General features: G+C 54.4%; 1 protein-coding gene across 1 annotated transcript in view; it reads left to right on the plus strand.

Annotated features, from left to right (window-relative positions):
- BLK (BLK proto-oncogene, Src family tyrosine kinase) overlaps positions 1-8,565 on the plus strand; it is a 45,762-nt gene extending 37,197 nt beyond the window's left edge. The window contains exons 8-13 of the mRNA XM_067745326.1: positions 208-360; positions 1,618-1,797; positions 2,924-3,000; positions 5,536-5,686; positions 6,787-6,918; positions 7,614-8,565. Of these exons, the coding sequence (XP_067601427.1) occupies positions 208-360; positions 1,618-1,797; positions 2,924-3,000; positions 5,536-5,686; positions 6,787-6,918; positions 7,614-7,819 (899 nt within the window). The 3' untranslated portion in view covers positions 7,820-8,565. The remainder of the gene's footprint in view (positions 1-207; positions 361-1,617; positions 1,798-2,923; positions 3,001-5,535; positions 5,687-6,786; positions 6,919-7,613) is intronic.
- The last annotated feature ends 4,204 nt before the right edge of the window (positions 8,566-12,769 follow it).

The following is a 12,769-nucleotide window of genomic DNA, read 5'->3' on the forward strand; positions in this document are numbered from 1 at the left end:
TTCAGCCTTAGAGACAGCAAGACAGTGATAGCATTCCTTGCTTAGTGCAAAACGAATGCAGAGAGCTGTGTGTGTGTGGTGTGTGCACGACGGGTAGGGGTGGGGTAGGGCGGGCAATAGGGGGCAGGGACACAGCTGGGAGTGATGTGGCTCCCATGAGAATGAGACCAGTCTGGCTCCAGCCCCACCTCTTCTTTCCTAATGCAGAGAAGGGGGATGGTTTGTGCCAGAGGCTGACCCAACCCTGTGTGAGCCTGGCTCTCCAGAACCCCTGGGCCCAGGATGAATGGGAAATCCCCCGGCAGTCCCTCAAGCTGGTCAGGAAACTTGGGTCTGGGCAGTTTGGCGAAGTCTGGATGGGTGAGTATGTGTCATGCCGGGAGCCGCTCTCTCCCTGTCCTGCGTCCCGAAGCACAGAAGTCTCGGGATTTGCACAGGGCATCGTGCTTCCCATAAAGGCTTATGAGGGGGAAGGGACTGCGGCTATATACCCATTTTACAGATGAGGTGATGGAGGCATAGGACACTAAAGTGACTTGCCTCCAGCTGTTCCGCACATGATGGTGAAGCAGGAGTAGAATCCAACTCTCCCACCCTCTCAGCCCAGTCCCTCCTTGGTTCTTTGCTGCCCAGAGCTGCCTTTGCCATTGATTTGTGTGTGACCTGGAACGCCTTGCTAACTCATAGAGCGGCAACGCGTGTTAACCGTGGTGAGCGGTGAACCAGGGGCCCCAAGACTGTGGTGACAGACCAAAGCCACCACTTGCAGCTGTGAGACTAGCCAGTCCCTTAACTTCTGGACTCCTGTGGCCTCACCTTCAATGACAGTTGACGGTCGCTCCTCTGCTCAGCATGGGCACTCTCAGAACACAAGGTGCTTTAGTTTATCCCCGGAAAGGTCCATGTCTATGGGCATGATTTCACGGTGGGATCCTGCTGCCCCCCTCCCCCCCCCCCCCCGCAGTCCTCTGGCACCCAGGACTGATGCCTGAGGCGCCCCTGGCAGGAGCTCCACCTGGATTGTTGCAAGTCTGAGTCATGACTCACCTTCTCCCTTCAGTGTGGATGGGGACCTCATGGTGGGGGTGGGTGTGTGCAGGTGCCGGCGCTGTAAGGGAAACATCACAGGGCGCAGAAAGGGGGAAGGGGTCTCCAGGCCCCCTCTGCGTTCTCTATGCTTTTGTCGTGGGCTGTGATACTCCCTGCCACGCTGAAGCTATCAAGTGGTAGAAGAGACTCATTACGTAGGGGTAGGAGGCAGGCTACTTGAAGGACAAGAGATGCACCCCAGACCCGGGTGTAGGGGCAAGGAGGTGAAATGGGCCCCCCTCCCAGGCCGGGTAAGTTCCTCCACTGCCTGGCGCTCCCATCTGGCAGGGGAGACTGGGACAAGCTGGCATCCCGCAAGGTAAGCAGGCACATCCGTCCGTCTCAGGAGGTGTCATTCCAGCCCAGGACCACTTCCGGCGGCGGGGCGGGGGCGGCTGTGGCCTCAGTGCCCCATCTATAGAACAGGGATGGCTCCTGGAAGCTTATATCGATTTTGGTTAAGGGGTCACCTCCCATAGCCTCTGGGTCTTCTGAATGTCCTCCTCATTCTCCGTCCCTGGGGCTCAGGTTATTACAAAAACAACATCAAGGTGGCCATCAAGACCTTGAAGGAGGGAACCATGTCTCCGGAGGCCTTCCTGGGTGAGGCCAACCTGATGAAAACTCTCCAGCACGAGAGGCTGGTCCGTCTCTACGCCGTGGTCACCAAGGAGCCCATCTACATCGTGACCGAGTACATGGCCAGAGGTGGTGCCCTGCCCGGGACTGCATCCTTCAGACAGAGGCAGGGAGGCTTGAGGGTGGGAGTCCAGGCTTGGGGGCCCGAGAAGGCTGAGGCTGATCTGCTGCCATGGGCTTGCCTGGCCAGGGGACCTCGGCAGGAGATCCCTGAGCCACGGGCTGGATCGGTTAGCCAACATCGTTCAGATCTAGGGAGTTCCGTGTGCGTGGGGGGCGGAGGGAAGGATGATGAGAACAAGACGGATAAGTGGTCCTCACAGAGCGGTGTCCTCGGTGCAGGAGCCCTTGAACCGGCATTTTTGGAGCGTGCCTTCTGTGCCTGGCACTGCTTGATGCCCCCTGGGGAGGACAGAGCGAGGCAAAGTCCAAAGAACAGTAGGCTGGGTGTCCAGAGACGGTTCTAGTCCAGAGAACGTTTTACAACCCTATGAGCGTTTTACAACATGGATGAAAAGAGAGGTTGGGCGAGATGGCCTCTGAGGTCCATGGTGTGGCCACGCTCTCCCGGGACAGGGGCTCCTTCTCACCCCCCCTGTGGCCCTGACCGCACACTGATTCTGGTCAGATCCTAACGTGCTCTGCTAATACAGTTCCTGAAAGGTCGTCATGAAGGGGCCCACGCTGAGCACCTGACTCCCCAGCTCACCTCTTAGCCACCCCTGTGGTGAGCATCCCCCAACTCTTAGACGCCAAAGGGGAGCTGCGTTTGTTCCCTGCACCAACCCAGGAGACGGGTCTCTCCGTTCTGGTGCTTTCTCGTGCCCTTGGTCCTCGGAGGAAGAATCTCTGCCAACAAACAGAGAAGGGGGCAAGAAGATGCTTTGGAATGTGGTGCAGGGAATGAGCATGTTCCGCTCCGGTTCCCTGGCTGCATGACCCTGAACTTGGCCGAGACCTAACATCCTCCGAGCAGCTGGTAGCAGATCAGCACCTCCTGGGCGCTGTGAGGACTGAGATGGGAGTTTCTGTAGAGCAGAGGCACCTGCAGCTGTGGGTGGGTTTGTCTCTGGGCACTAGAGATCCGGTGCCACCCACTTCCTGCCGCAGGTGGGGAACAGCCCATACCCTGAGAGGCCGGCCCAGCCAGGGTTGGGTCACTGCACAAATGCAGCTGCAACTTCTCTTTCCTCAGGCTGCTTGCTGGATTTCCTGAAGACGGATGAAGGTAGCCGATTGTCCCTCCCAAGGCTGATCGACATGTCGGCCCAGGTTTGTGAGAACCGAGTGCAGCGGGCCAGGCCCCCAGACCCTCTCCTCCGTCCCCATGGCTTAACAATATCAACTAGTTAGAGGTTGTGTCCATTAGATTTAGGCTGGGCTGTGAAGGACAGAGAGCCCAAAGTCATCATGGCTTAAATGTGTAAACACCAGAGGTGGGCAGCCTGGGGCGGGCAGCGGGGCCACTCCTCAGAGCAGGGACCCAGGTTTCTTCCACCCTCCAGGTCTTAGCAGGTCGTCTTCCCACCAAGGGAGACTGCTCACACTTTAGCATCTTGTCCTCCTCAGCCAGCAAGAAGAAGTAGGGGGGCGGCGGGTGGGGGAAGCCCACCTCCCTCCCTTTAGAGACACGTCCCCAAAGTCACCCACTACCCTTGCTCTCCCAGCCCCCTGGCCAGCGGTCACCAGCCAACACCTACTGCAAGGGAACCTGGGAAATGTAGTCTTTATCCTGGGCAGCCATGAAGGAGCGAGGTGGGTTCTATTGCTAAGGACGAGAAGGAGGAAAGGATGGTGTGGGAGACCCAGAGAGTTCCCACGAATTCCATGCCACACGGTAGGCCCGTGTTTTGTGGTGACCTCGCCTGTCCTCAGACGGTGCCCACAAATGCCTTCTGTAGACTCAGACGGCGTGAGGTAAAGAGCAAAAGGAAGGGGAGGGATCTTTCCTCCCCGGGGATTTTAGCTGAGGGTTCTAACCGGCAGCAAAGCACATCTGGTGGCTCCAGGTTAAAGCTGGAACTCTCAGCAGAAAAGCTCTGGTCTGTGGTCAGCCCGTGAGACACACACACACACACACACACACACACACACACACACACACACACACACACACACACACACACACACACACACACACATACACCCTGCTGCAGAGAGGCACCCTCCCGCATCTACCTTCTCCTCTACCGTTATCTGCTGTTAATATCAGGACAGGCACTGAGGTCACCACCCCTCTTCTCTGCACCGAGGTGAGCACAGGCCGAGTCCAACAGGCTGGTGAGGTGATCTCGGAAAATTAACGCTGGTGACCGGTTTCAAAGCACAGCGCAGCGATCAGCCTGCCCACTCTTTTTTTCCCCCGTTCTTTTCCTTCTCTCTCTCTCTCCGCTGTCTCTTAGTCAATCCTTTGGGAAATCTTGGGTCACCCAGAGGCAAAAGATGCGAAAAGCCACCTGAGTTTATAAGTAGGTGTGGTCAAGAGTCTGAAGGTTAGGAAACAAGAAAATCAGAACCTTCCAGGCGAGCAGCTTCTAAACCACATTCTGATCATGCTAACACCTCACTGCGTGCACACACACACACGCACACGCACACGCACACCCTCACCGCCTCCTGGGCGCTCCTTTTCCTGCTCTAAGGCATGAAATGCCAAGCTCCCCTCCAACCACAAGCCCATGTGCCCCGCTTTGCAGCCACACGGCAGCTCCCCCCTGTCCTGTCACATCTGGGAGCCTTTGCCCAGACTGTCCCCTCTGCCCAGGATGCCTTTGCCTCTCTTCTCAGCGGGCAGAATCCTAATCAACGTTCACGACCCAGGTCAAGGTCACTTCTGTTCAAGTTTTCTGGACAAGAAAGTGCAGAGAGCACCTTGGTCATGTGTTCCCCTAGCATCGTGCCAGGTGGATGCTTCTTGAAAGCAGATCCGGGTCCTGCTAGACCTTTTTTTAAAATTTCTAATACCGCTCGTTAGTACATATATACATGAATACAATACAGTACATATTTGTTAATGGGGTGAATACTGCTAAATGCTGTCCAGATATAAGATATTTGGTATTCAGCCCTATAGTCCTCACAGTACCATACCAACACATACGTATGATGGAATGACTTAGCGAAGGAATAAATATGAAGATAGAATATACAAATGAATTAATAAACCAGTGCAATGGAAGCCTAAGTAGGAGTGGGATCAATTCCAGTGCTGGCTTTGAGGAGGTACATTGGCTTTCTATTCTCTGCCTCAGTTTCTTCATCCATCCACTGGGAGTGCAGTGAATAAACCCTGAGTTCGTTTCTTTGGCTAAACGGCACAAGAGCAGGACAAACAGCTCCTCCTGGCCCAATGCTGGTGACCTGGGACAGAAACAACTCTCTTCTTTCACTGCCTCCGTTCTGTCAGGATCCTGCTGGGTTAGGTCCTCCTACCGGTCTCACCTAATGCTCGCCGCAACCCTGGGGCCCTGGAGACCCATCCCCTCACGTTCCCTGTCAGGGCAGTGATTCCCCCTCCCCCGAGGAGCTTAAGCAATGATTGCAATCCAGGACTCCCTGCTCCAGGACCACTGCTTGCAACTTGCTGAGGAAATGAAACCCTCTGCCCAACCTCCTGCCTTCCCCTCCTCTCACGCCCCTTCCTTCCTCTTCTCCTGCCTGCCATCTGCCACCTTCCTGCCCTGCAGACCCTTGGAAGGAGAGGAGAGGTGGGTGAGCAGGGCGGGGCCCCTGGCTCTGACGCAGAGGGCGGCTGGAGTCCTTCTCCCCGAGGGGCGCTGGCCTTCACCGTGGGGCCCATTCCCTCAGATTGCAGAAGGAATGGCGTATATCGAGCAGATGAATTCAATCCACCGGGACCTGAGGGCGGCCAACATCCTGGTGTCTGAGACGTTGTGCTGCAAAATCGGTGACTTCGGCTTGGCCCGGATCATCGACAATGAGTACACCGCCCAAGAGGGTGAGCGGAGCCTCCCAACTCCCCCAAGTCCCTTTGGACTCCTTGTCGTGCAATTCTGGCCTTGCCCCCAGCTAGTCCAGCCTTTCCCTAAAGTGTAGAGCACAGGTGCCTCAGGAGGAATAGCTCTGCGAGGGAGTAAGTTTGGAGACACCGCCCAGTCCATCCAGCCCTCCCTTGGAGACTCCCAGCCCACAGCAGCATATTAAAGGCACTGAGAAGTCCTGCAGCTAAGGAACAGTGTACTTGTGCCTCACCTCGGGTCTCCCAAACTAATTGGAATCCCGAATACTTTTTCCATGTAACTTCTGTGAACCTCCCACAGAACCAGGGGTTCACAGAACACACTTTGGAAAACACTGCTCTAAAGTATGAGCGGCAAAACCTAATACCTGAATTGGGGTCTCCACGGGTCTCTACTTTACTTTGTAAAACTTTGGCAAAAAACCCTCTTCACAAGAGGATTTGAAAGGATCAAAATACATTTCATCAAGCAAGTTAGTGAGCAGTGTTAGCTCAGCACATTCCTCAGTTGATACGGGAGAAGGATTGACATGACTCATTCCCTGAGGGAGCTTCAGGGGATAAAGCCAGGCAAGGTGCAGGTGATCAAGGGCAGGGCCGTCCGGTGGGCTTCATGGACAGCAGGATTTGAATTCCTTCCTCACTGTGACCCTAGGAGGTATATGAGTCATGTGTCACCACTTCCCTTTTGCAGGAGAGGATGAATGCAGGGACAAGTTAAATGACTTTCCCAAGCCATGGGTTCCTGTTAGTAAACAAGACTCATGGGAGGTGCCAAAGGATTCTTCCATCCCAGATGGAAACACGTGCTGGTTGCCCAATGAAGCCCACTGGGCAAAGACCCAGAGCGGGTGACAGGGGTGGTCTTTGTCCTTTCATGCTGCGGACCCCCGGGGTCTGCACACTCCTGGTCATGTGTCCTAGGGGTCGGAGTGACTCCCGGGATGCATCTGTGTCTGGCGCAGCCGCCCTAACTCCGCCAGGCAGGGCAGGGTGGAGGGGAGGGACAGCAGGGCGTCGGGGGGCGTGCAGGGGCGGTCAGTCACGGCCTCACAGAGCTGCTCTTGGCTGTCTCACAGGGGCCAAGTTCCCCATCAAGTGGACTGCCCCAGAGGCCATCCACTTCGGGGTGTTCACCATCAAAGCAGACGTGTGGTCATTTGGAATCCTCCTCATGGAGATCATCACTTACGGGCGTGTGCCCTACCCAGGTAGGCGGCTGCATCGTGCAGCGACTCTACTGCTCAGGGCTGTCCTGACGTGACTGCGATGGCAGATGTCCCATCCTCAGTGCCTGGGGTTGCCCACCTGCACGTCAGAATGGAGCCCAGTGGTTCAAACAGAAACCCAAGTGTGCCACTCTGGGGGCGGGGCTTCCACCCCCTTCCTCAACGTTGCTCTTGGCAACGGAGCTGTGTCCCCTTCATCCAGCAGAGGTCCGTGAGCCCCCAAGCCTGGAATTCAGTTAAGGTCGGGGTCTGAACTCAGGTTTCCTCCAACTAGCTTGCCCTCAACAGAGGGCAGGTGGCCCCTCCCTTGGTCTTTCACCTTGTGTACAAAGCCGCGTCTTGAGGGTCAACCCCCAGCCCCGCAGCCTCAGGCCCGGAGGGCTGGGGCCTCTTAGCAGCCTCTGGGAGGGGCTGGGGCCTGTTCACCAAGTACCTGCGCAGTGAGTGATGATCGCCTGTGTGCCGCGCAGTCACAGGTAAGCGAGGTAGGGTCCCACCCAGGAGGAACTGTCCCGCACTGAGATAATCTACAGCCTCGTTTCCAGCTGTTCTCCAAGCAATGGAAAGTAAATGGTGGGATGCGTAAAGGTGGCACCAGCCGGGCTGCGAGGGCGGAGATGGCGGTCCGTGCCTGGCGGGCCCCTGCCGCCCTTCAGCCGCGTCCCCTCCGCCTCCAGGGATGAGCAACCCCGAAGTCATTGGCAACCTGGGGCGCGGCTACCGCATGCCGCGCCCAGACTCGTGCCCACCCGAGCTGTACAGCAGCGTCATCGCCGAGTGCTGGCGCAGCCGGCCTGAGGAGCGGCCCACCTTTGAGTTCCTGCAGTCGGTGCTCGAGGACTTCCACACGGCCACCGAGGGCCAGTACGAGCTGCAGCCCTAGGCCCGTGTGCAACTGGCGGCTTCCTCAGCCCCAGATGCGCTGCAAAGGCAGGGAGGGGTCGGCAAGCCCATTTCTCAGATGAGCAAACTAGAGGTAGAGCGGCCTGGCAGGTGGGTCACGGCTTGGACTCCGGATCCAATCTCAGCACGAACCTTCTCCGGCTGTGTGCCCCTGGGCGAGTTACTTAGCCTCTCTGTGCCTCCGCCTTCTCATTGGCACAACGGGAAAGAGCCACAGTTGTATCTATCTTGTATTTTCTTCACGAGGATGACCCGCTAAGGTGTTCAGAATAGTGTCCGGCACACTCGTAAGTGTTTGTCATCATGTCATATAAGGCTTCCTGTGCTGGCACCAAAAGCCAGGAGTCTACCGCAGGTGACCTGAGTCCCGCGGGCTCCCACCTGACCCATACTGCGCTCGAGCACTTTGGGACTTTTCCGTAATGAAGTCACGAGATCTGACCTTTCCCGTGTCGTTCCTGGTGACAAGCCTGGACATCGCATACATGACCTTCGTGTTTGCATGAGTGGTGCCGCTAGAGACTCGCGGACGGCCCTGGGTGAAAGTCAAGCCCCCAGTCCCCCAGGACGAGGACGCAGACCCGACAGTCACTGCCTTTTAGGGCAGCTTGAGTAGGACCAGCAGGTGGCGCTCTCACCTCAGAAATCCTCGGCCTCCAGGTCTGAGTCGGGGTCGCGGGTGGGAGGGCCGTTGCTCTGCAGAGCGCAGAGCTGACAGTGCGCGCACCGGGGAGGCGAAGCAGCCCTGGGCTCCGGTGGCGCCGGGACCAGCCGCCTAAACTGATGAGGCGGGGCTGGTAACACCAAGGAAGGTTCCAGGGTTCCTCACTGTTCATGGAGGCTCCCCATTTGTCATGTTTTTGTTTTGTTTGTAACAGATTTTCCTTTTTTTGAGCTGTTAGGTTTACAGAAAAAGAAATGAAAAGTGTAGAGAATCCCCATTTACCGCTCACCCCGCCCCACCCCCAATTTCCCCTGTAATTAACATCTTGCAATAGTGGCAGTACATTTGTTACAACTGATGAGCTGACGCTGACACATTATTATTAACTGCAGTCCATAGTTTACGCTGGGATCCACTCTGTGCCTTGTATTCTGTGGGTTTGGACGAATGTAAAATCGCATGTCGTCATACTACCATGCGGAATACTTTCATTGCCATCTTCTGCGCTCCACCTATTTCCTCTCTCCCTCCCCCTGGACCTCTGGCCAACAACTTGCCTTGTTTCGACTCCTCTGATCATGTGACAATCAAGGAGGTGGGAATACAGAGAAAGAAACCAGCAACAGAGAGCGTGCGCGGTGTTTCCATGGTCACACAGCTCATTGGTAGCGGGATAGGGATGTGGCCCCAAGCAGAGCAGCTGGACTGTGGCAGCAGAGAATGGGGGATGCTGGGCTGGGAGAGCCTCAAGGAGGGGCTGCCGCACTGGCAAAGGAGGACAGACATCTGCATAGTATTGCTGTTTCCAGGGTGCTTTCCCAAACAGCCCCGGGAGGGATGGAGAGGCGGGCGGGGGCTCACCATTATTATGCCTAAACTCTTTTCCCAAATGAGGAAACCGGCAGAGACTCCACACACCAGGCCTGTCCAGAGGCTCTTAGCTGGCCAGTGCTGGACCCTGGACCTGAACCCACTCTTTGCCCTCAGCCCCTATTCATGGCTGTGGAGGTAGTATTCTCCCAGCCCCAAGCTGTCCGTGTGAGGGTATTGGAAAGGGGCCCAGGCCTGAGAGAGTGGAGCCTATGACTGCTGCCCCCCAACCAGAGCTCTGGTAAGGAGTACGCCCCAGCCTCGGACCCCTCATGGATTTTGTGCTTCCCCTTCTCCCTCCCTCCCCAGAGCCAGGGCATTTGCAGTGCTATTGTAAAATGAGTAACAGCAAGACCTTTGGGATCAGATACACCTGGGTTCAAATTCAAGCTCTTCCTCTCCCGGGTGTGTGAACTCAGACACTTTGCTTGACTTCCCTGAGTCTCAGTTTCTTCATCTGGAAAATGGGCACATTAATAACTCCTACGTTATAGGCTTGTTTTGAGGTTTAGACAAAATAGAACACATGGGGTGTTCATCCCAGTGCCTGTCTTATGGTAAATGCTCAGACACTTTAGCTCTTTTTTTTTTTCTTTTTTTCTGGCTGCGTTGGGTCTTTGTTGCTGTGCGCGGGCCTTCTCTAGTTGTGGTGAGCGGGGGCTACTCTTCGTTGCACTGCAAGGGCTTCTCATTGCAGTGGCTACTCTTGTTGCAGAGCAGGGGCTCTAGGCGCCCAGGCTTCAGGAGTTATGGCATGTGGGCTCAGGAGTTGTGGCTTGCGGGCTCTGGAGCACAGGCTCAGTAGTTGTGGCGCACAGGCTCAGTTGCTCTGTGGCATGTGGGATCTTCCCGGACCAGGGCTTGAACCCGTGTCCCCTGCATTGGCAGGCGGATTCCTAACCACCGCGCCACCGGGGAAGCCCAAGCTCTTATTATTTTGACAGCCCCCAAAGAAAGGCCTTCAAAGACCCTGATGCACAACCTCCAACCGCCTTAACTGGGTGTCCCCTGTCCTCTTTGTCTCCCAGGGTGGGCTTCAAACTGTGCCCCTCAGCGTTTTGTTCTTTACTGGTTGCTAGGATTTTTCTTTGTCTGCCGTCACACTGCTCCCACCCTCGGGGCAGAACTGCGAGAAGAGCGGCCCCGGGTGTTGAAGTCAGGGACCTGGGTTTACCCAGCACTTTCCAGCTGTGTGACCTTGAGTTAGTAACTCAAGTCCTCTGAGCCTCGAGTTCCCCTTCTCCAGGCAGGGAGGAGCAGTGACTCCCTTGCAGGGCTGTTTTCAGGATTTAAAGAGACTTTGAGTTGGTGCGTTTGGCTGCAGTACCAAACCCCGCAACCTGCGGGGCTTCAACAACAGACGTTTATTTTCTCACAGCTCTGGAGGCTGGAAGTCCAAGATCAAGGTGTCAGGAGAGTTGTTTCTTTTGAGGCCTCTCTCCTTGGCTTACAGACGGCCGTCTTCTCCCTGTGTCCTCGTCCTCACGTGGTCTTCCCTCTGTGTGTGTCTGGTCCTTCTCTCCTCTTCTTACAGAGACAGCAGTCGTGTTGGATTAAGGTCCAGTCCAATAACCTCATTTAATTTAATCACCTCTTTAAAAGGTCCGTCTCCAAATACAGCCACATCCTGAGGTCCTGGGAGTTAGAACTTCAACATAGGAATTTAGGGGAAACAAAATTCAGCCCATAGCAAATAGTGACACGTAGACATAATATAATAATTATTTCTTCCTTTGTACCTTCCATTCTACCTTCCCAGTGCAAGACGTACAGTAGGTGTCAATGTATCCTTGTAACTGACCAGTTTTAAAAACAAGAATATTTAGTGTGAATAAACTTCCCATCTACGAATAAGGAAGAACCAAAGCTAAGCTGGAAAACCAGTGGACCAGCTCTCAGCAAATTCACACACGATAATCCAGATTTACGCAAAGGATACAACTGTCTCCAATGATTTATCTTACAAAGGGGTCCACTACAAACTCCTTTAGGTACTTTAAAAGGAAGGCTCGAGTTTCCCCAGGCTTCATGTTGTCTGGGTTTTTTTTTAAGTGTGGTAAAATACACATAGAATAAAATTGACCAACTTCGGCACTTTTTAAGTTCAGTAAGTGTCAAGTATATTCACATTGTTGAACCACCTTCACCACCATCCATCTTCAGAAGTTTTTCATCTTCCCAAACTGAAAGTCTGTTGCCATTAAACACTAACTCCCCATTCCAGCCTCTGGCTAGCCCCATGCTACTTTCTGTCTCTGAATTTGACTGTTCTCCGAACCTCATGTAAGTGGAATCATACAATATTTGTCTTTCTGTGACTAGCTTATTTCACTTAGTATAATGGCCTCAAGGTTCATCCAAGTTGTGACATGTGTCAGAATTTCCTTCCTTTTTAAGACAGAGTAATATTCCATTGTATATTATATATATTGCATTTTGTTTATCCATCTGTCGATGGACACGAGTTGTTTCCACCGTTTGGCTTTTGTGACTAATGCTGCAATAAACACTGGTGTACAAATATCTCTTGAGACCCAAGCCTGGATCATCTAGTAGTTCTATTTTTAATGTTTTCAGGAACCACCATACCGTTTTCCACAGCAACTGCACTATTGTACCTTCCCACCAGCAGCACACAAGCGTTCTGATTTCTCCACATTCTCACCAACACTTGATATCTTGATAATAGCCATCCTAATGGGTTTGGGGCGGCTAGTGTCATTTTAATAGTATTAACCCAAGTTTCTGTGACTTTGGACACCACAGGACCTCAGTCCTCTTTGATGTCTGAGTTTCCCGAGTTCTTTTCCCTGTATTTGCTGGTGACAAGCCTCTTCAGGCTGGTGCCTCTGAAGTTCTGCTGTTTGCGGCTGGGTGTTGGGGGCTTCGTGGGCCTGGCTGAGAGGTCCCTGCTGGGTGGAGGTCTGGGGTGGGGGGGCGGGCAGGACTCTCTTCTGGGGAAAGGACTCTATTTCTGTTTTCCCCCTGGGTGAGTCTGCCCAGCACTGCCTCGGGGTTTACTTGCCCAAGGCTCTCACCAGCCGTCCCCAGGCAGGTCTGCATCCGTGGGCACGTGCTCAGACCTCCACCCCAACATGTTCACAGGGAAGAAACACATCCTGTTCTGGGCACCCAGCCGCAGAGGCAACAAGGAGAGAGCTGCGGGCAGCGGCCACCATGACTCGCAGGCAGATCAGGGAAAACAGACAACTGACATAGGCTTGTTCGGTGCGTCCCACAGCCAGCCAAGCTGAGCTCATGAAGTCTTCTGGATTAAAGAAAGAGCTAACCTTGACACCACGTGTACATTCTGAGCTGAACAGACCTTCATGACCAGTCAACATTTACTGGGTGTAAAGAGAGAGGTAGATCCTATGATCCTAATTTTAGACATGA

Source organism: Pseudorca crassidens, chromosome 7, assembly GCF_039906515.1.
Source record: "Pseudorca crassidens isolate mPseCra1 chromosome 7, mPseCra1.hap1, whole genome shotgun sequence".
In the NCBI taxonomy this organism is placed as follows: domain Eukaryota; kingdom Metazoa; phylum Chordata; class Mammalia; order Artiodactyla; family Delphinidae; genus Pseudorca; species Pseudorca crassidens.